The 24,072-nt window shown below is 40.3% G+C and overlaps 1 protein-coding gene across 1 annotated transcript in view; it reads left to right on the top strand.

Annotated features, from left to right (window-relative positions):
- The window catches only part of GRAMD3 (GRAM domain containing 3), a 96,063-nt gene extending 83,647 nt beyond the window's left edge, over positions 1 to 12,416 (top strand). The window contains exons 4-14 of the mRNA XM_018571711.1: positions 2,105 to 2,174; positions 3,068 to 3,171; positions 4,613 to 4,708; positions 4,894 to 4,971; positions 7,041 to 7,115; positions 7,900 to 8,011; positions 8,758 to 8,862; positions 8,950 to 9,028; positions 10,725 to 10,817; positions 11,415 to 11,505; positions 11,923 to 12,416. Of these exons, the coding sequence (XP_018427213.1) occupies positions 2,105 to 2,174; positions 3,068 to 3,171; positions 4,613 to 4,708; positions 4,894 to 4,971; positions 7,041 to 7,115; positions 7,900 to 8,011; positions 8,758 to 8,862; positions 8,950 to 9,028; positions 10,725 to 10,817; positions 11,415 to 11,505; positions 11,923 to 11,964 (945 nt within the window). The 3' untranslated portion in view covers positions 11,965 to 12,416. The remainder of the gene's footprint in view (positions 1 to 2,104; positions 2,175 to 3,067; positions 3,172 to 4,612; positions 4,709 to 4,893; positions 4,972 to 7,040; positions 7,116 to 7,899; positions 8,012 to 8,757; positions 8,863 to 8,949; positions 9,029 to 10,724; positions 10,818 to 11,414; positions 11,506 to 11,922) is intronic.
- Positions 12,417 to 24,072: the final 11,656 nt, after the last annotated feature.

The following is a 24,072-nucleotide window of genomic DNA, read 5'->3' as shown; positions in this document are numbered from 1 at the left end:
ATAATTAAAAAAAAAAAAAAAAAAAGTTGGTGCTAAGCAATTTCTCACAGCTACTGCTAAATGTCAAACATGTTGTCTGGAAATTTCCGTGTGATGATTGGTGAAAGAAGACTTTGCACATCACAGGCTGATGCAGGTGACCACCAGTGTCCGTGTGCGTTGTTTTCTGGATTTGGGCTGCTGCAGTACATTACACAGAGGATTGTGACCTTTCTGATTTTAGCACAGCTGCTATTTACTGACCTGCGTTAGTAGTTTACCGTTTTGGATCTACTTGATGGCTTGAATTTTGTCTTTTTTTTTTTTTTCAATTTGATATTTGAAAGAGAAACATACAAAATAAGACCATAATTTTAACATGAATGCACATGCCTAAAGGAGTGACTCATTATTCCCCTGATTATATACACATGAACGTGTTTCCAGTTTGCGTAGAATACTACAAGTCCTAAACCATGATTTTGTGGCTTCACTAAACCTTAATATGGGACTTCGAAGGAGTGTGCCTTTTTTATGTAACTGTACACTCTCAAACAAGTGGAATATTGTTCTGGTGATGAAATTGAATGTATGCTAAAAGCGTAATTGGCAAGAGTGTCTGTCTTGGCGATCAGCGTTCTTGGATTGTTCTGACTCAAGTCTTAACTGTAAAACAGACGGGCTTTGTCCATTAAACATGCTTGCTTGTCATTTATTACTGCCAAGCTGCTAGTGCCAACTGGGCTGAAATAGACCTGCTGTCTGAATTTCATATTGTGCATTTGTGTTATCGCATGTTAACATTTCAACGTTATGTTCTCCTCCCATATTTGTCAAAGCCCAACCCCACTCAGCCTTGATCCTAGTGGTGTCACTCTACCTATTGAAATTTTTCATCTTTTAGAATGAGCATAACTGGGGGTATAAGCTGTACAAGTGACACCTTCTGTAGATGAAAGAAGCAGGCCTGTAATATAAACCCCAATAGCCAGTAAAATTTTAAAAAAATTTGGTTTGGAGCTGGAATACATCATTCACGGGCATGAAACATATTTGCTAATAACTGAATGCTTTTAATACTTGTAACTTAAAATGTAAATTCTATTTTATGGTGGTGGTCCTTTTTAACCCCTTACAAACCCCTCAATAGTAAATTAACATCCTCCAAGACAGGTTCCAATGCCAGGAGAAGGTTAAAGGAGAACTATGGGTGTCAGGGCTTTTCCCCACAGTTCTCCTAAGGGTCACGGGAGAACACAAACTAGCGTTCTCCCGTGACCCAAAGCACAGTATACCGCGAGCTACAGCTCTCTGCATACTGAGACGCCAGAACAGATCCTGACAATGCTGTCGAGATCCACCCAGCTGCGGGATTGACAGCTGGCTCTGCCTATCCATAGGCGGAGCCAGCTGTATAGGACGGGGGGAAATCCCTCCAGGGAGCTGTGAGTGACGTCACGGCTCTCTGCAGGGATAGATCGAGAAGTGAGTGAGCGCCGGTATGTGTTCCCTCACTTCCCGATCTACTGAGCCGACCCATGACAGTTTAATTGTCTAATGTCGGCTCAGATTATGAGGCTGAGTGAAAATCACTTGCCTCATAATTCTCAAGTAAAGATTTTTCTTTCCAGCCTCACCTTCAGAGGATAGCTTTAATCTCGGAGTGCACTGCATCAGCAACCCAGAGGATTGTTTGGTGGTTACAAATCGTATGATCCCAAAAAAAAAAACCCTTTCCCTGATCCACCACCACATCATATCACCACTCGCAACCACTACAGTGAGTTCTGCTTGACAGGCAGTCCGTGCCAAGGTGTCAAATTGTCATTTATTTAAGAGTAAAATGTATTTGCTTATATTTTTAGTTATTAATCTAGTGTTTAATAACTTCCAAATATTTTTGCTATTGTTAGGTCATTTTTTTTTTTTCTTTTAAATTTACAGCAACTGAAAATCGTGTATAGTATGCAAATTGGTAACGTTATTGACTAGAACTGCACATATTGACTTTAATTTTGGTCAGGTCACAAAGGATTTGATTGCCCTCTGGACAAAGGGTTAAAACACTTTAATGAAAACTTCATCATTATCTTAACTGTCTTAATCTTTTTGTTTTTTCCTTTAGTTCATGAAGGCAAATGCACATTTCCACAAGTTGTTCAAAGATGTTCCAAAGGACGAGCTATTAAAAGAAAGTAAGCAAATTTAAAGAAGTGTATCCTTATCTGCATGCTATTTACCTATGAGGAAATTGGGAGAAATCAGATTTTAAACCAAAGAGTGGGCTTGCTTTTGTTTACCAACCAAGACTGTTTTTAATATAAATTTTAAATAATTTGTAAACCTAAAATTTTTTTTTGGCTTTCAAAGACCAGAGGGTGACGTCCCTATACTTCTGCTGAGATTTCAAAGGACCTCAAGCATCTCAAATCTTGCGAGAAGACCCTGCAGAACAGTGCAGGAGCATGTAAACCCAATATATCCTTGGGGATCTCGCCAAAAGGATAGTGATAACTTCTCAAGGCACCCAGGGTGGAGACCAGGATAAGTTTATTTTGCTAACTTTTTTGTATTATTATTATTCACCCCCCCCTTTTAATTGACTTATTGATTATGGGGGAGATATCCTATTTATAAAGCACACATTGCTTTTAATGCAAGGTCGGCTTTTAAGAGTTTGCTGTTTGCTAGCAGAGGATGATGGTTTGTGTCCTTTCTGTCATTGTTTGTTATTTTTTGGGGGGATTTTTTTTTTTTTTTAGCCCATTAAGTAGTCATGGTGGTTTGAAAGCAAAAAAACCTTTATTTGACTTTTGTAAAAGCATTGACATTGAGCCTATTCAGCTTTGAATGACGTCACTGTCCAGGACTAGTATACATACATACCAGGGGGTGGAGACGGGAAGAATGTCACTTTAAAGCTTCTCACAAGGGTTCCTTTTGTGAGCTTCCCTTTTTGAAGGTTCTTCCTTTCTCCACTATAGGGCTGCAGATGTTGCAGCCAACACTCAAAGCTATGTAGTAACATTTCTAGAAGGTAATCTTGCTTTCAATATTTGTAACTGGGTGTTTGTATTTTTACTTGTAGGTTTTACATGCGCATTACAGAAAGAGATTTTGTACCAAGGAAAGTTATACATTTCAGAAAACTGGATTTGTTTCCATTCAAAGGTTTTTGGGAAAGACACAAAGGTTGGTGGAATTTCACTGAATGAAAAGCATTTACTAGGATGGTGTGTAGTTAAAAACTAACCTATGTCGGCATCCTGAAATTGGCCTCCTACTTTCCTATAAATGTCCCTGGTTTTAATTTACCTTATCCCTGTTCTGAGTAATTCATGCCAACAGGCTGAAAAAAATCTACTCATGGGAGCAATGCAGATAGATCGAGAGGTCTTCTATGTCATTTCAAGGGAATAGGTGCACCTGGCAAAACTACGTTTTCCATTAGTCCTGTGTCAACATACTGCATAGACTTATTAGAATGGGAGTGTGTATGGCAGGTACAGAGCAGCAGACTACTCCTGCACCTTTTGCTAGTAGTATCATTGCACAACGCTGGTAAAGGTTCCGAGACGATTGTCACAAACCAATAATGCATTACTTAATTGTCGTGAGTACTAGCATTACGATGTTCTCTCCGCTTCTGCACACCTTTCAGCTCCTAGACATCCAAGTGCTTTAAGACAGGAGTATAGGGGCAGAAATAGCAGAGCTAATGCTTGGCAGAGGTGAGAGGCTACTCGGCTATAAAAGGAGGAGAGAAGCTAATGCAGAACAACCTGCAATTAAACTGCATCTTTAACTGCACCTGCATGTAATTTATCAACTTCATTAATACGCTCACACTTGGAGACTCGGATACATAGAGTTAGGACCACACTTTGCAGAGGTGCCTTGGCGCGGCAGCGTGGCTTCTACATATTTTTGGCCAAAAGTTTGTGCAACTAAAACCTCTGATTTTAACGCATACTGTTGACAGGGCTACTTGTTTGGTTGCAGGCTGAGGCTGGGGAATTTTTGTGTTTTGTATTGTAAGCCTTCCCAATGTGCACCCTGCTATAAAGGCTGGTTATAGATTCATGCATGTACCATTTTTTTCTACGGAGACCAATACAGCCACAAACGCGCTGCTCTCCCACCAGCTGTCCTTGTCACAGTCCAGGCAGCAGTAAATAACTATGCATGGACCAGCTGCAGCTCCTGTAAACTTCTGCCTGCTCCAAGAGGGAGCTCGGGCTGAAGGCTCTGCAGTCCCTTATGCAGAACATTTCATGATAACCTTTGCCACTTTTAATACTGGCAGTATGCAACCTAACCCTAGCTGCTTGTCTAATATAGTAACTATCTTTGGGTGGTGAGCTGGGCAGGCAAAGCTGAGGTTGAGACTGCTTCTTTAAATTCAGCATCCATGCTTCTCAGAGCACAGGAAATGGGCACTGTCATTTTGTGCTGAATTCTACTGAAGCAAGCTGCATAGAAAAACCTCAATGACTTTATCAAGATGGGGGAAAGAGCTGTGTTTTAGTATGTATTTTGCCTGTGGTTGGATTTCAGCTTTAATTGACTTTGGAAGGCCATCACGCACACTTCCGTGTGTCATATATTTTAATAACACAATTTTATTTTGCAGATTGTCATCCCAACAATTGCTGTAACAGTGCTAAAGAAAACCAAAACTGCCATACTTGTGCCAAATGCCCTTGTTGTTGCTACCGTCACAGAGCGGGTAAGTAATTCTCTAAATTCTCGATGGTGGCGGGGTGTCCTCCAGGGGAAAATAAATCATTTATAATTGTCTTAAGCTCAGCTACCTTCATACAATGTTCACCCAACTGCTACACTTCATAATCAAACATAAGAATGTTTTATATTTACATTTTTTTTCCTTTTTTTTTTTTTTTCTTTATACAGTTTATATTTGTGTCCTTATTAGCACGGGATTCCACCTACAAGCTATTAAAGTCTATCTGCAGCCACCTTGATGTAAGTATTCCAAAAACTGTGCACCTGTAGTTACTGCACATGGCAAATTTATACAGGGGCATATTTATGAAGCTGGTTTTCACAAAGGTAAATCTAACAGGAATCTTCTGGGTGCATGCGTTTTTAAATATCTGATTCACTGCAGTGAATGTTTTTAGTAAAAGTCGCATTGACAGCTTTATGAATGTGCACTAAAGTGGGAGCGGCTTTCTGCACTGAATACAAACACTGTAGCAACAGATGTCTGCTCAAGGAATAAGAATATACAGAAACATGGTTTTAAATGTACTTTGAATAAACTATTTGGATTTTCTTATCTTTTTTGGGGAGTGTGCGATTCAAGAAATTGGACTGGGGTATAACCTCACAACAAACAGGCTAAAAACTGAGATGAATCTACAAATGTAACCTCTTGCCGTCCGTCCGTAGTAAAAAAACGGACGGACGGCACTGCAGCATCTGCGGGTTGCCGTCTCCAGACGGCAATTTTTTTCTGCTCGCGCGCGCCCCCTAGCGGGCACGCACGGGCAGAAAAGACCCGCTAAATGCACACACCCGTTACCGGGTGTTTCACATATAGGCGATCGGCGGGTCCCTGCTTTATCAGCTTCTTTTGGGGTCCATAGGTGATATTAGGGGTCCTAGAGACCCCTAATATCTCCATAAAGAGGACCTGTCAGTGTGCCTTTGCTATTATATAGGGGGTTGTTATCCCCCTATATAATAGCAATAACAATAAGTGCAAAAAAAAAAATATAAATAAAAAAAAAGAAAAGTAACACATAAAAAAATAAAATAAAATAAAAGCCACATATAAAAAAAGGGGAAAAAACCCCCCCAAAATGTTTAACTCCCCCACCCCCACGTTTACGCGCCTATAAACGTAAATACGCGTCCGGTGCCCCAGCGCGCAAAAATTACAATTGCGCTACACATGTTACATATCGCCGCGAACGTCGCAGTGAGAGCAATCATTTTAGGGCCATCAATCACTGATAACACTAAACTGATGAGCGGTAACAGCTTTTAAAGCGTCGCCTAGGGCCAATTTTGGGTATTATCGTTTTTTGAGGTTTCGCGCGCACACGCAATTTTAAGGCTTGACATGTTTAGTGTCTTTTTACCCGACGTGACCCCATCTTTTATATTTTACCAAAAAATTGGGTAATAATAAATGTTTTATCATTTAATATAGGGGAAACTGTTTTTTTTTTTAAATTTCGGTAATTTTTCCTTAATATAGTAAAAAAATAAAACCCCCAGTGGTGAATAAATACCACCAAAAGAAAGCTCTATCTGTCCCCAAAAAAGGGTATAAAATTAATTTCAGTACAGTGTTGCATGACGGAATAAATGTCAGTTAAAGTACCGCAGCGCTGAATACTGAAAAATGGCCTGGATGGGAAGGGGGTTTAACACCGCGGATGTCAACTGGTTAAAATGTGACGCTACTAAGACGACTTGTTTTTTTTTTGTTTTTGTTTTTTTTTACTGCCTCTGTGTCACTACCCTTAAGTCCTCTTTTGTAAAGGTTGATTCGCTTTCAATGTGGTTGTAGGCTTAATCTGGGTTCATAGCACTTTCTACAGCACTGGAGTCATGGATGTACTTTACAATAGCAACTCGCTATATGGTGGGCTCTATCCAGCAGATTTTCTTCAACAATATATCGTATTACAAAGTGGGAGATTAGCTTGTGCGGTGCGCAACCCAACCCATGATGCCAACAACTTTTGCATATTTTCCCAGTGCAGTCAGCTACAATAATTGGTAACCTACATAAGAGAATCATGCTCTCATCTTAATCTGAAGGGAGCTGAAAAACGTATACTGTTAGTGGGGCGGGGGGGGGGGTCTTAAATCTTGAGTACCACTGCCCTAGAGTGTTCGTTTGTACAGTTGTGGTAAGAACATTATTGTAAGCTCCTTCAGAGGCAGGGACTGATTTACTCTGTAAAGCTCTGTAGAATGTGCCAGCAAAACCAAGTAACTAATTTCTGATGTTGGCATCATTTTCGGTTTTGTCTTTTTCTGAGACAGTCTCATAGTTTGTTGTGTTTCTCATCTTACAGAACGCAAGTATTGGAAACAGTCCCAATCCTTCTACAGATCACATTGATAGAGGAGAGCATGCTGCCTCTTTTCCACTTGTAAGCAAAAACACAGAATGTTGTTCCTTTTTTATATTTGACTAGATATTTAGCACAATACATGGATATTTTTTTACAATCCCAGGTAATGGGTCCTCCTGAAGGAGAATAACCCAAAACACACTGCTAAAGACACTCAATATTGCCTTAGAACAAAACATTGGACTTTTTCAAGTGGCCTTCTGTGAACCCTAACCTGAATCCGAACTATGGAAAGAACTGAAACATAGTCTGGAGAAGGCCCCCTTCAAACCAGAGACAGTGAAGCAGTTTGCTCAAGACTGGGCCAAACTCCCTGTTTGCAGGTGCAGAGGTCTCATTGAGGGCTACAGAAATAACTTGGTTGTGGTGGTTTCCACTAATCAAAATATTTTAAGGTCCCATTTTTATTTTATTAGTTTAAAATCTGTCAAAAAGACTGCTTTTGATTTTATTTGGGCATAATCCATCATGGTTGCCAAATACTTTGGTTAGTTTCTAGTTCTTTTTAGATAGATGTATCAACAATATTAATTTGCATCATGTTTGCTGCTATTTTTCACATGTGAAGTAAAATCCCAGCTTGCCCCAAGGCAGTATAAATGACATGTATAGGTTTTTCTGCGCATTGTATAACTTTTAGTATGAGGCGAGGGATATCTGCTTGTGCAGTGATGTGTTTTTTACATCCGGAGTAAGACACATAAATATATAGATAGAAGCTGTCAAATTGCTCAGTTAGAGAGATGCAGGTATTTCGATGGTAAGCCTTGTTTATCCATTTTTTTTTTTTTTTTTTGTGTAGGATTTCAGCGTAGACTTTTCAGAGATTGATGGTTTGGTACGAACACGAAGAAAGGACATAGAAGAATACAGTAGCACGGGCTCTCAAACACCAGAATCTGAAAACTCCCAAGGTTAGCCTATGTTCTTTTCATTCTGAATTTATTTTAAAACCAAAATGAGTAACTATGCAATCTCACGAGTAATAAAACTCTTAGCCATTTTATCTGTTTATCTTGCCAATAGAGCTGTGTTTTTCCCCACCTCTGATAGGGTGACTAGTGCTATTCACTCTGCATTGCACTAATACAACTTAATTGTCACCCTTTAGGACAGGATTGTCTTAGATGGACAAATAGTTAAAAGCTGATCAATGTAAGCATCACTGTCAGCTTTGTATGGTTTGTCCCAATGCCTATAACTGGAACTTTGCCTGGAAGTAGAAAAGCTAAGGACTCTACTAGCAAGAACACCAGGGAGTTAAATGGGCGACTCAGAAAATGAAAAAAAAAAAACTTCACTGTATATGGTGTTGACAAACTGAAGCATATATCATTTAGTTTGCCCATAGTTAAGTTGGATTATGCTAGAATGTTACAAAAAGTGTATATTCCATTAATATACTACATTCTATTAACGCAATAACTTTCGACCAGCTCACAATCGCAAACAAGTTATCAATTAGATCATTACAACCGATCACCCTGAATAAACTGTTTGGTAGGTCTGATGTGTTTTTGAAAGCGCATTGAAGATGTGAAAAAAAAATAATGCGAATGGCTGACGTTGCAGGCCTTTGTTTGCTAATGCTACAAATATTGCATTCTTTGGTCCACTGTGTAGAACATCCACTGACCTTTTACATTTGTTTTAGGTCTAGAATTCCAGGATCAAGACAAAAATGTCATAAAGTCTCACAAACCTGTAGTTGTGGAGAGTCAGATGAAGAGCCCTGAAAGAAGTAAATTGATACAACAAAAGCCAGGTAAGATGCTTTAGGAAGGTTTTTAATCCAAACCTACATACGAGCAAAGTATCTTGTGTTATTTACTGCATGTTGTTTTTCTTACAGATGACAAAAGCGTCTTTAAGAGACTGAACATTTCACAGATTACCTCCTTGAATGGTTTGCTTTTCTTCTATGCAATTCTGTAAGTTGTCAATTTCCCGGCATGCATTATATCAATTCTGAGAGTCTTGTGTTTTAATGTTTCTGTCGCAATGTAAGAAGCCAAATATACCTGAACCTCATAGAGCTAACTTTTACATCACTTTGTATTGCTTCTAATATGACAGAAACCGTATCATTGATTTTAATGGTTTGCCAGTTGAAGCTCAAAATGTAGCTTTAAAAGCTAATGCTTTTAAAGCAAAGTTATTGAGTACACATTAGCTTGCATCCTTGACAAAACGCCCCTAGCCCACTTATACATTCTAGAGCCACTTTAGTCTAAAATCAACCTACAAGTATGTTGCTGGGTGCAATATAAACACCCAAAACACCACGTACAAAACATGCCAAATCCATACACCGTGTCCTTGGTGGAATTCAGACCCTGTTGCAAGAGTGCTAACTTTTTTTTAACTTGTGTAATTGTGAACTGTACGCTAAAAAGTTTGCAACTTAGCTTCTCTTGGCAGATGGAAAGCAGCTGGTTGTTGATGGGAACCCATCCAATCAAAATATGGATCACCATTTTATTATTTTCCAAACTTTGCATCCAAAAGCAAAATGTGGCTATAGAGATTTGTTTTCTGTTCTCGTTTTAATGAGGCTTTCAGACATTCATAACCCATTTCAACTTTATATGGACTATAAGGGCTAGTTCACACCAAGCGCGGAGCAGATCCAGAGCAGGTGCAGCTCGGATCAAAACTGCGTCCAATGTATTCCTATGGTATTTTGAGCTCCAGTTCACATTTTTTTTTTTTTTTTAGACAAAAACGCAATAAACTTCAGTTCTTTGGGTCCCGAACTCCCTTATGGGAGCCAAGTATACATATGAGGAGTCCTGATTTTTGATCTGCATACTTTTTCCAGGTCAACTGAGAAACTATTGATAAAGTGCTGCTACACTTTGAGCTAGTACAGTGCCAGGAAATAGAAGGAAGGCAGTCTCAATTGGGAAGGATATAAATTTGTGTGTTGGAAAGATCGATCTTCTGAAAACCACTTTCAAGTCTATCATATGTACAGTGTTAATGGGTTTAGTGTATCTAAAGTCATTTTTGTTTCTGATAGTTTGGGAAGGGTCCGAGCCCCTGTCATATCATTTTTAATGAAGTCTGTGTCCCCTTCTGTTTTTGTGACATTGGAATAGAAAGGGGGGATTTTTTAGTGGTTACACTTATTCCAGTTATTCCTGTTGAGGTAGTAAAAAAAAATAAAAAAATCTTGATGGTGACCATAAGCAGAGTTGGCCAAACTTGTCCTGTTTTGCCTGTATGGGTGATGTTTCAGTACTTCTGGGTGGCAGCTTGCAGCAGCCCAGAAAGTCTTCTCTGAAACTAAACGGGTAGGTCAGAAGGTTATACCCAATCACTATTTTCCCCATCACCAGGACTGGCCTTGTTTTGGATAATAAAAGGAGTAAGGGGGGACAGAACACATGAAACTAGCCCAGAAATCAAGCATGCAAGTCTGACAGCTCACTTCTGTCTGATTTTGCTTTAATTAGGGAGCAGTATTTATTTTTTTCCACCCTGATCTGATTAGAGCTGTACAATGAGCTTCAGTTGTTTAAACCATAGCTCATAATGGGAAAACAATGCTGCTTCTGTCACTGCTGAATTTTTCTCTTTCCTGAAAATGTTCTGTAAATGTTCTTATTTATGATCTCTTCACAGTGTCTGTCTGCTGATTATCTCCACCTTGTATATGCAGTCAAGGATTGCGTATCTAGAGGAACGTCTTTCCACGCTTGGTTCTGTCCACACTGGGTAAATATGCTGGCAAGGTGCTTTGGTGCTTCAGAACACAGCTTATTTATACACACAGCTGATAATTTTTACCTACTTCCTGTTGGTGCCCTGAGCTTCCAGGCAATTGGTAGTTGCAGGATACAGATCAGCTGAGCTAGCATTGTAGGTGTAAGAAGAGGCTGCCGAGCAAAAGTTTTGGGGGGATTTGTTTGTACCACCAAGGTGTTGCACCTCGCTGTTGGTGTCCTTGGCTCAGAGGAAGGTGGAGCTGGGGTGAGAAGAGACAGGGTTGTACTAGAAGGGATACAGATGACACAAATGAATACTGCATAGACTTTCCTATGGGCATTGTGGTGGCAGTGTGTAAACTACTGCTGCAAATGGCCCTTCCACCTGAGAGAACTACAGAGAGAATGCTAAGAAATGTCATTCCAGCAGAAGTGCTTAAGGTATAGCTACCGGGAGCAGGTGTCATTTTGTAAATGGCACTTTTGTATGCATGTGTAACAATAGTAGCATATAAGGAATGTCTTCAATAGACACGCCAGTTTCTAGCTGCCTAAACTTCTATGTTAACTAGTAAATTGCTAACAATCCACTTCTTCCTTTTTATAGGTGGTCTGCTGAACAAGGAATTGGCAGTTGGCACATTAACGCAAACCTAATATGTGAAGAGTTAACAGCCAACCTGGAAAAGCTTGACAAGGTACCACTAATGTTGCTGCATCAGTCCTAGGCAGCATTAAATTAGACATGCATTAAAGTGTAGACACTGGTATTAAATCAGTCCCCTTGATCTTTGGCATTTAATAGCTACCCAAAAAGGCATACCCATAAAAATTGGATGCTCTGTAGTAGACTTGGAAACGGACTCTTCCACAAGTGTCGATCTCTGTGGTTCCCCTGCAGCTGTCGCTAGTTCCTCCTGCTGTCCACCACGGGGAGGGACCCTGTGGTGGACAGCAGGAGCTTGTTGCTATAAAGCTTTCGAGAGATAAAAGTATCCAATAATTTAAGTCCACTAAGCATCCACCTATAACTAAAATTTAGTTTGCAATGGCCTTGGCTTTAAAAATCAGTTTCCCAATCTAGTCCTGTGAACTCTTTTCAATGTGTCTTGCAGATTCAAAGAAGCTTGCAGAGGCTACTAGAAGATGCAGAATGAAACTTGATGTTTACACGGATGGTACACCAGTCTCTGCTGGACAGAGGAATTTTATTGTTGAAGCTGATCAATGAACTGCATGGAAAGCCAGGAATTTAATCTCAGGAAAGCTTTTTCTAATCCTTTCTACACGTTTGTTTCCTCCATAAAGTAAGCAATATGATGGGCAACGCCTCCTCGCATTCCTTGCCTGTGACTTTTAAGAGAATTCTTACATTTCACTGTGAAAATACTGTTTTGCACATGTTTCTGCAAATGTATATTAGAAGCACTCCTCCCCTTTTTCTGTCTTATTTATGTCAATGACTTTGTTTGCTGGAACCGTGTACCAGCCTGGTGGAGACTAAATGTTTGCAACATAATGCTGCCACATTCATTCAAGATGCTGTGATATTGTACTGGATCTTCTAGCCTATGAACTATGAAGAAATTAGCAGTGCAGCAGTCTTTGTTGCCCACTGATGACACATTAGTGTACACAAGTGTAATCATTCAGGCGCAAGACTACCTTGCCATTTAGTAACAAAGTATAAACTCTTGACAGCTGCTGCATCCTTTTCACGTGCCTATAAAATATTCCTTTGATAGGACCTGTCATAGAAGGCACGATTTTGGAAGGAAACCAACTGTCTTGATGCAAAAGTTTAAACTAATGCAGTCATGATTGTTGCAGTTATGTATAAAGTGAACCTTTCAGCCATTTAGCCAAAGCCTTATTAGCCTGAAAACCACACATTGTACTCTTCTGATTCTTGTGCTTTTTTTCCCCCTTTTTTAAGGGCTTTATTTCTTGGCTAAGCTCCACCCTCATCAGCCCCTTGTTCCGACAATGGTGCCCTTAATGGCCAATGAACTCTTTGAAAAAAGTATGGTAACTGGGCAGTGCTTTGGTGGGAAGTTGGACCTGTAGTAAATAGTGAAATGTGCACAGAATAGTTTTTCTGGAGAGTAAAGACAATGGACACCTTGTGGCATCTTCACTGAGGCAGATCTTTTAGCTTTACATGGTTAAAATGGTTGACAGGTTTTAAGCATGCATCTTTGTAAATGCCTGTTCTCACCAAGCACCCCAAGGTACTACTTTTCCGAGTTCCTTCTTAGGACTACTTGGCCTGATCGCTTCACAAAGTCAGAAGCACCGACCACACCATAGTCCTCTAAGTATATATGTAAAAGTGAGGTCAGAGCTCCTGACTATATGAACGCAAGCAGATGGTATGGTTCCCATAAAGGTAATGAAGTTAAGGAAGTGACAATGTGAACGCTGATTTTCCACTGATCCAAAAACACACAGGTACCTTTCTTAAAGGTCATCTTCAAATTTCACAGAAGCAATAGTGATTTTTCCAATTATCAAATTCCCACACCTAGATTGATTCATGCATGATCCTGTGGTTAATATATTGGCAGACAAAATGATGACTTCTTATTAATGTAAACCCCAGCTGGTATACAGTGTGTTTTTTCAATTTTTTCAATCTTGTTCATATCAAACTTAATACAATGAAAGATCACTTTAGCATTTCATTTAGGGCATTGTTGCTCCTCTATTTATTTAAATCCACATGTCTATTGTGTGCATTTGACACTTTTTTTTTTTTGTGCTGGAGGGTTAATATTTCATATAGTTTAAACCAACACTGTTTGTTTACCTGATATTGGCCAGGATTTGGTAAAGAGAGCTGGGACAAGTGTGCAGTGGAGGTCTATGTAGCTATTCTACATTTGCTTGCATTTGTTTTGTCATGTATACTTGTGCTTACGTCTTTGCTCTTTACTGAATTTCAGTCAATGTATTTTCAGGATTTCTGTGAGAAATTAAATACCTGGAGAATTTTGTGGGGTTTTTTATGTGTATATTGCATCAGTTATGCCATAATCTTTAACACTAGTCTTACAAAACAGGTTGGATTATTCTCGGGTACCTGACTTGTTCTGCATCTAAGCTAAGTTTTATATGGTATAACTATGTATGTGAACTGTAGTTTTTTTAATCATTTCTATGAAATGTTTGTCATATTGCTAAAATATTAAACTTATACGTTGCACCTGGAGAAAATGTTTGACCTCTTCCTTTTAGACTGAAAAGTAATTCCAGATTGAAAAATGCATTAGCAAGGGAAAAAAAACTTAGCTAAAAAGCAGTATGATTTTTTTTACTTGTTTCTGGAGTTGCTTTGTGGTCAAGGACTTGTACGGATGGTAAAGAAAGTCCGTTCAGATGTGAGCATATGCCCATGTACACAAATCCGGCAGTTCTGACTACTGTGTTTTTGAGAAAGGGAGAAAAAAAAAGAGATGGATAATATTTCCTCTGGGTTTTCTCAATCAGGCCTAGGCAGTCTAGATGGCTAGTCTAGAATGTCGTTATGGGTTGGTAAATGCAAACCAGATTGGTAGCTTTCAAGCAAAATAAGGCCTCCAAAAACGCATAGGTTTTGCTAGCATCTGTGGCTTTGAGTGTCGTATTTTCCTGTAGTTTATTTTAAGAGAAGTTCCGTGGATTACAGAACAAAATATTTAATACACATTATACAGGTTTTAAGCCACAATGCAAATCTTAGGGCTAGTTTAAACTCTGTACTTTCAGGATGTTTATTCAGCAGGATACTTCATCCTTTCTATGCACTGAGCAAAATCCTCTGATTTGCATTAACCATATAGCCATTCTGAAGCTGTAAATTTACTAGTATAAAGTTAGTTATAGATTAAGTTAGCAGTGCACCTGGGCTGGAGTAATTGTATAACTTGCTGTTTGGCAGACCTGAAAGCTATAAGCATTGCAGGAAAAGTATTTACATGCCACACCTTTCAGGCAAAGCCATAGCATAAAGAAATGAAACGCAACTGGTTTTTAAACAAAGCAAACTACTTCCTACAGTACATTCCATTAGTGCCTACACCCATTCTTAAAATAACACGTCACGGAAGTTTTTGCTAGTGGCTTCACTGATTTTTAACGCACTAATCCATTTTTCAGTAAATTGTTCCAAGGTCCCATAGTTCTCAAGTTGAGCCACATTGAGTTTATAGAAATCTCATGGATTGTGGGCGGGCGGTGTAGTGATAGTGAGATCTGACAAACCTCAAACTGTGTGGAGAGAATTGGGGATTACTGAACACCACCAATTCTTGGTTGTGCCCTCTGGTCTTTGTTATGGGGTTAACCGTAAAGAGTTTGTTAATAAGGTTGCTGTCACCACTGAACAGTTTATACAGGAAAATCATGCCCCCCCTTTATCGCCTTACTTCCAAAGAGAACGTATTTAATTTTTAACAGCCTTGTTAATGAGTTTGGTTCCCCTTTGCTGGACTTTTTCCAGCTCAAGGACATCTTTTTGGAGTACCGGTGACCAAAACTGGATTTTGGTGCAGAGGAAGAACATTGAAACAGGATGCAGTTTACATGATAGCAAGCTGTAGTCAATGGGAAACCTAAGTGCATTTCCTGCCACAACAGACTCACGTGGCCCTGTTTTGGCGCAATTGGCACTAGGTTTCTGCTTTCCTTACTAGTATGGGCATACCTTGTAAATAAGCTGTGTAGTCAGGATTTGGTCACCATGTGGAAAAGAAGATATTGACTAATTACATGCTGACTACACAGAAATGTAGCGTACACATAACATAGGGGCAGAAGATCACATGGACTGAGACTTCCTGCATTCTTTTAAACATACACCTAAATCCAACAACCTATATAGCCATGTGAGCCACTACTTCCTCCAGTACATTACTGTCTGACCCAAATATTAAACCTTGAGTCAGTGTTCACTGTTTCTTTGCAGCATTTCAGTTTTGTTTTTTTTATCCAGATATTGCTGTTGTGCACCAGTCCAACCATCATTGCTATTTCATATAACATATAGAAAAAAATATTTGTAAGAAGTTTCTCACAGTCCCTAATGCTTTGGTAGTTTGAATGTGATTGTCAGTGAGAGTACTGAAAAAGTGTGTATAATATATGTATATAATATTTTGTTTCCTGTATCACCAGTTTGAGCTGGCTTCTGGTCACAGTGAAGCAGAACTCCTATGGGGTCATTTGAGTGGAACTTCAGGTTTTATCACAGCTATGATGTTTAGCATTAGTAGCTCACTTGTTGTCAGGAATTATTCTTTAATCCATGAAGAAGATAACATTGGGGCATACCTAGTTGTTTCTCGTAATACTTAAACAAAATACAGATTGTCAGTTGTAAATACAATATCATGTTCCACCAGCTGATTGCTATTTGTGTACTTTGCATCTAAAACTGTTTTTCCACAAAGATTATCATGAAACCCAAACTGACTATCGGCTTGACGCTGAATGTTTTGGTTACCATCTATGAGGAAACCAGTTATAGCTTCTAAGACTTCACAAACTGGTCTTCATGCTGAGGACACATTTTTGAATGCGGCCACAATTAGAGAATTAGACAAACCAGGATTTATGGTGGACTTTTATTTGATACTAACCATCTTCATGTAGCCTGAACTTCACAAATGAAAGTTGAGAGAAATCATAAAAGGGAACTATGGTCCAACCTTTTTTTTTGCCAAAAGTTCTCTTTTTAGGGTCACAGGAGGACATGTACTAATGTCTTCCTGTGACCCAAAACTGTATATAGCAGGCTGGAGGAACAAAGAGGGGAGAGGGAATTCCTGCGGGGAGCGGTGACTGAGAATCCCTGCTCTCTGCAGGGAGATGATTGGGAAGTAAGCGAAAACATACCACCAAATGCTCAGTTCCCGATCAATAGAGCCTATCTGAGCGCTTCAGTTTTATGCATCAGCTCTAATTATGGGAATCAGTGTAATTCACTCACCCCATAAATCTCCTTTAATGGCCAAGTTCCACCAATTGCCATATCCCAGTTTAATGGAAGCATTTATTGGCCCCTGTGGCATTCTCGTTGGACAGGGAATACCAGCTGATTGAGCTATGCTCATAATGATCATCTTGCATCATAAAGGGGCCCTTAAAGAAGAACTTCACCCTTATTGTAAACATGGCAACAAAGGCCCCTTTAGAAATGTTTAGTGATGGCAACAAGGAGATACTTCTAGATAATTGCAGGCTTTTATTCTTTGCATAACGTCTTTTTCTTTACCCTTTTCCTCACAGTGGCCAATTTCACTGAGGGCAGATTTATCCATCTTCCCTTACTTCCTAGAACTCGGTCTGCTTCCTGAAACACATGACCTGAGGGGGCTAAAATGCCTTTCGCCGAGATGTTTTGAGATTTTGCAGTTTGCAGTTTACAGTTGAGATTTCCGAGGAAGGCACTGGGGATGAAGCCTTCCCCGGATGCATCTGTGACTACATCACCAATGCATTGCTCAATTAGGAAGTGGAAAAAAACAGTTATTGTAGAAAAACAAATTGTAATAAATGTAAGGTGATTTTTAGTGAAAAGGGTAAATGTCTGCTGACATCACCAAGAGCCAGACATAATATTCAGTTTATGTAATACTACAAAATTCTGTCCGAGACTGCAGACATGCAACAGATGGTCAAAGATTGCAGATGTGTTGTAGGAGATGGTTGAAGGCAAATATTCTATTGGAGGTGAAGGAAAGAGACATGATTCAGGAGACAAAGACTGCAGACATATTACATGAGAATGCAAGTGGTCACGTCTAATAAAGCCTCTTAATAAATCAATGCTTCCATATTTGTGTTCCTTAGCCCCTTCGTATGGCATACGCCAATGGCAACAAAAGGGTTAAGAAACAGACATATGGAATGTAGCAGCCAGAAGTCTGTTTACATGTGAAAAATCCTGATCACTTACACGGCCTACCAAGTGTGCATTCCGCCCCCCACGTGCTGCCAAGTGTGTGCCCCCATGTGATAGCAATTAAGTTAAGCAAAAAAAAAGTTTTAAAAAAATATAAAAGTTTAAAATAAATGTAAAAACACCCCCCCCCCCCCAAAAAAATGTTTGACGTTCCCCCACACCCAAATGGGGCATCTTGAGTTCCTAGAGGGCTGAAGGAAGGTGGGTGTGGGCAGGCGGGCCTCACCTCTTAACTAGCCAATGTAAAATGTAAGCCAATGTAAAACAAAAGGTAAAATGTAATTCTTTTTAACTGTTTTGGTTAGCACATTTCCTTGGGGAAACCAGGGCAAAAGTCATTCTGAAATTAAACTTGTGCTGGGAGACATATAGAGGCGGCCATTGCTGACCTCTTACTGAACATGACAAAAGTGAGTGAGTGGCACTCACAAGCCTACGAAAGATCTTAGACAGTGCTGCAGCCAAGAACAGTCGCAAAGAATTTCACTCCCTAACAAACAAACATGTGTAAGTCCTGCTGCTCACTTGAAACAAGCCAAAGGATAATGTTTTTCTATTCTTAGCTTTACAAAGGCTAAAAAGAATTTCAAGTTCATCCAGCTAATGTCTGTTCTCATGCAATAAGCACCCTTCCTCATGACCATGACCCAAAGCACACAGCAAAAATGACCACACAGTGGTTGAGGGAGAAAAAGGTGAATGTCCTTGCATGGCCTAATCGGAGCCCAGACTTAAATCCCATTAAAAATCTGTGGAATGACTTAAAGACTGCAGTCCAAAAAACATTCACCATCAAATTTAACTGAACTTGAGCGGTTCTGCAAAGAGTGGGCAAATATTGCAAAGTCTAGATGTGCAAAGTTAGCAGAGATATATCCCAACAGACTAAAGGCTGTAATTAAAGCAAAAGGGGGTTCAACAAAGTAATGACACAAGGGGGTGATCCTTTTTCCAACTCTGTTTTTTTAATTTATTTTTTCTGACATGTTGGTGTTATATCTTTTTCTTGGATGTTATTAGTTGCACTGAGTAAATACAGCTGGATAAAACAAAAACTGTGTCTGTCTTCATTTCAGGCTGCAAAGCAACAAAATGTGATTTTAAAAGGGGGTGATTCTTTTCTATACCCACTGTATATGCTCCTTCTCTCCAGTGTTCTCTTTAATTGTATTCCATTACTAACATGTATTTCCTATGATCCTCAACTACACCTATTCTCCATATTGTATCCTCCCCATTCATGCTGTTTTGTATGAATGAACCTATACAAGAACATTCGACCAGAAGAGAAATTACACTAAGAACATTCGTGTTTGCCCCATTCTGACAATACCTGGTTAATTTTTTATAAGTGGATCCCATAGACTTCAGATCTGCCTAATCCTTGGACTTCTTTGACCTCACTGGAACACACTATGTCACATGTTTCAAACACAAGGCCTGCGGGCCAAATCCCGCCCACCAGGTCATTTCATGTGGCCCTCGCACCTCTCCTGCAGCTGCGGCACCCCCTCGTCTCTGCCCCCACCTTGTCTCAGCAGTCGTCAGCCAAGAGGCGGATAAAACTCCTCCTACAGATCCTGCGCCTCTCTGTGTAGCCGTAGCACCCCCTTGTCTCCGCCTTCCCTGGTCTCAGCATTCATCAGACTCTGGTCCTCCTGCATACCTGACACTTTCTGCTTCCCAGCTCTGCCTCCAGCTTCTTCCTGGCAGCAGCACAAGGTAAGGGGGGTGGGGGGCTCTTCTAATCCTCGCTCTTTCATTTTGTGTTTGTTTTATGCAGAAATTGATCAGTGGATAAGGAAGGTGTTGGATATGGTGTTCTAAGGTGAGGTGGGACCTACTTGATGGGAACAGGGTCAGGCAACATCACCTTATCAAACTTCATATGCCACAGTTTGCACATTAGATCAAAGCGCAATGGTTTGTTTTGCCATAGTTCTACCTGTCTCAACTGGGACCAAAAAGTTAAAGGAGAACTATGGGGTGAGTGGATTACACTCATCCCCATAGTTAGAGCTGATGTATGACATTGAAACTGTCACAGGTCAGCTCTATTGATTGTGAAGTGAGTGAAAACACACAGCTGATCCGCTCACTTCCCGATTGTCTCCCTGCAGGGAGCGGTGATTGTCAATATTTCAAGCAAATTAGTTGTGCAGGGAGAAAGATACTGGTCACCAGCTGCAACAATGTATGTTTAAGCACTGAAAAGGACTGGTATGTTGCGCTTGGTTTGAATAATCTATTTGGTTTTGAATTCCCTCATATTTATCATTAAACTGTGAAATAATATGTTAATCTAAGTCTAACACCCGTGGTGATAATTATGTTGTAAATAATAATAATAAAGTGGTGATTATAAATATTTCGTACCACGGAACTCTGTGAATAATAAACTTAAATCTTCGTTATTAAATGATTATTTGTTTGTGTCTCTTTTCAGTGATTATCTTTGAAGTGTGGGATTTTCTAAATACTATATGGCGTGGTCTAGTGAACCCCACCCAACTTAAATAAGTGTACCCACTATGTGTGTTTTAAACACATCACACTGGGGGATTGAACTTATGAATATAAATGTGCAAAATAACAATGGTAGTACTTGATTAATATGCATGAACGAATTACAAATTAAACTCCAAAAATTGTTGGATAAAAGGTGATAACCTTATCATAATATAATGTGAATATGTGTGTTATGGTAGCTGTTCTATTTACTTTCCCGTGAGTAAATTACAGCATGTATTCAGTGCAGCGTGTATTCAATGTGACAAACAATATGGCATTTCAACAGTTAACTGTGACAAAAATACAATGTGCCCAACAAGTTAGACTGGTATAGTCACATACAAGAGACCTTTCAGGAGTGGAACAAAGCCAGCAAAGTCGCCGCTGTTAATGCTTCCTTTCCACCTTCCTAGTGAATTAATCTTATCATACACATCACATACTGCAAGCGTTAATTTCCTCTCTTCATATTCATTAAAGAAGAAATCTTATCTGCAGTCCACTTATCTGTCCTTATCGAGGTCAGAGATTTGGGGAAACAGTCAGAAAAAAAGGTAGGATTAGAGGCTCTTTTTTTTTTTTTTTTCTTCACTGTCACAGAGCTGATAGAACCACTCGTATTTCTTTCCCTTCCAGTTAGCCCGTCCTTCTCCTCTACGGCCGCGAAGCCAGCTCACCGGGTGCAGTTGGAAACAGGGCAGGGCAGATTTGGTGAAGGGAAAACGAAAGAAAAAACACTTGTGCAGCAATCAAACCATTTATTAAAAGCAGAAAAAAAGTTTGCACTTACAAGATTGTAGAGTATAAAAACATTTGAGTGTAAAGGACACTCAGCCTATTGGATCATCCGGTATGCCGGAGAAGAATCCCTTGACGCGTTTCGTCGTGTCTGAACTTTTTCAATCTCCCACTGGAACTTATATAACAGTTAATTACTCCATACATCAATTAACGTCTAGGTGCACCTACTCTTTAATAGCAGGTGCGCTACGTCCCAGTTACTACCAGAATTGGCAAGGATGGAACGAAATCCCTCCTATATTGCATTTTAACACCAATAAAAAGGATATTATATGAAATATAAATCTCTGCGAGTTATATTTAAACCATAACGGCTATAAATGGTAATCATAGATGGATACATAAAATTATTTTCGTTAAATAAAATGTGACTATGATTTAGATTATTACTAAAAACATTTACAATTCCGTCAGTCAGTTCACATACCGTATTTTTCGCTCCATAAGATGCACTTTTTCCCCCCAAAAGGAGGTGGAAAATGTGCCTGCGTCTTATGGAGCGAATCCCGACGCCCGAGACATGCAGTTTCGGACGCCGGGCGAGTAGTAGGAGCCACTGCTCGTTTAATACGAGTGATCTAATGAGATCACTCGTATTAAAGCCGAGCGGCGGCGATCTAGTGCAGCAGTAGGAGCCACTGCTCATTCAATACGAGTGATCTAATGAGATCACTCTTATTAAAACCGAGCAGCGGCGACGATCGAGATCACCATAGAGCAGACGAAGAACGGACTTTCTTCGTCTGCTCTGTGTGATCACTGAGACCGTGGCACTGTAATCACAGCGCCACCTGTCTCAGAGGTCACTAACTGCAGCTTCTGTCACAGAAGCTGTGTCAGAAGCTACAGTCTGTCGAGTGCTCCATAAGGCGTGCCGGACCTCCCTGCGTCCTATGGTCCGGTGCGTCTTATGGACCGCAAAATACGGTAATTCCAATAATTCATATAATACTTGTGTATATATATATATATACACAATACATTAGTTATTCGTGTCCTTCGCTCTATACTTCAGATTTTCCCATTATAACAATAGGGGGCATCTCGATCGCTGGATCTCCAAGGGGATCATTTTAATACAGTTATACAAAGGGGTATAAGGCTGGGCACACACCTTACAACCATCGCAAGACTTTTGTCTTGCGATGGTTGTAAGGTACTTAAAAAAAAAACATACGATCTGCCTATCTTGCATAGGCAGATCGTACTTGCAATGATCACAAGCCACGCCCCCTGAGGGCGGGCTTCCGATGACCGCAATACCGAACGGGCAGTGTGCCCTTGCGCACACTGGCCCGTACGGCTTTTATCGTACGGACATGCCACAAACCCGCCGAACATCGTACGATGCTCGGCGGGTTATCGAACATGTCTGTAAGTTAAGTCGTGCGACCTTACAGTAGTAGAGGTCGACGGCTTCCACACACCTTACGTTAATCGTACGATTGCGGGATTTCCCGCGATTATCGTAAGGTGTGTGGGGACCTTAATACATATTCATGTCAGTCACCGCTCCCCACAGGGATTCCCCCCCTTTAGGAGGAGGTTAGTATATGTCCGTCCGTGACCCTAAAGAGAACTATGGGATAAAAAGGTTACCCCACAATTCTCTTTTAAACAAAGTTATTGTAATAAGTGCTTGGTCACATTTGTCTGATTATTACAAAAAAATTACTTTGTTACCAAAACTCATTTTTCAATAAATTGTACAATAGTTATACACCTGAATATCTGCTTGCCATTATTTGTCCTAGATGTCTACTGTACAGAGCTAGTTATTACTATATCCAGCAATAATCAAATGAAGAGACTGATTTATTATGATAGAGTAGATAGGTACATTGATACCATCTTACAGATACACATGGCCCTTTGGGGGGGGACACCCCTGCAGATGTATGTACTAAAGTCAGGATAGTCGGGACATTTGGTTTTGTTGGACCCAGACTGAACTAAGCAATTGTTAATATCACAGCCGGGGAAAACCGAGCAGTGTTAGTCACCATAACACATGCTATGTGTGAGTGATGAGATCTATAAAATCCTCCTTGTTTTCATGGAAGGCCAAACCATATTACCCTCAACTGCATGTGACCAGATCTATGGCGTGAATGGGTTGGGCATTTATGTTTCCACATAACGTTGGAATCGCACAACTTCATACAAATGTGAAAAGGTAAATATAGAAAGCAGGAACAGACAGTTTTACAATGTCAGGAAACGGTTACAGGCTTATTCCGAGTGCAAGGAACAAAGTATTAAAGCAAAACTGCTGCTCTTCCCCGCCTGTATGGGCAGAGCCAGCAGGGATCCGAGGAGAAATGAAGCGCTGAAGTCAGCCCGGGGTAGGGAGCGCTGTCACTTCAGAGCGGTGAGAAGAGAGAGAGACGCCAGCTCTCTGATCTCTCTCTGATCTCTCTCTCTCTCTCTCTGATCTCTCTCTCTCTGATCTCTCTCTCTCTCTCTGATCTCTCTCTCTCTCTCTGATCTCTCTCTCTCTCTCTGATCTCTCTCTCTCTCTCTCTCCTCTCTCTCTCTCTCTGATCTCTCTCTCTCTCTCTCTCTCTGATCTCTCTCTCTCTCTCTCTCTCCCTCTGATCTCTCTCTCATCTCTCTCTCTCATCTCTCTCTCCCCCGATCTCTCCCTCTGATATCTCTCTCCCGATCTCTCCCTCTGATCTCTCTCTCCCTCTGATCTCTCTCTGATCTCTCTCCCTCTGATCTCTCTCGCTCTCTCTCTCTCTCTGATCTCTCTCTCTCTCTCTCTCTCTCTGATCTCTCTCTCTCTGATCTCTCTCTCTCTCTCTCTCTCTCTCCCTCTCTCTGATCTCTCTCTCTCTCCCTCCCTCTCTCTGATCTCTCTCTCTCTCTCTCCCTCTCTCTGATCTCTCTCTCTCTCTCCCTCTCTCTGATCTCTGATCTCTCTCTCTCTCTCTCTCTCTCTCCCTCTCTCTGATCTCTCTCTCTCTCTCCCTCTCTCTGATCTCTGATCTCTCTCTCTCTGATCTCT

Source organism: Nanorana parkeri, unplaced genomic scaffold, assembly GCF_000935625.1.
Source record: "Nanorana parkeri isolate BGI_ZX_2015 unplaced genomic scaffold, ASM93562v1 scaffold1814, whole genome shotgun sequence".
Lineage (NCBI taxonomy): Eukaryota > Metazoa > Chordata > Amphibia > Anura > Dicroglossidae > Nanorana > Nanorana parkeri.
The sequence above is the reverse complement of the archived record's forward strand: the minus strand, read 5'-3'. Positions and strand labels throughout refer to the sequence as shown.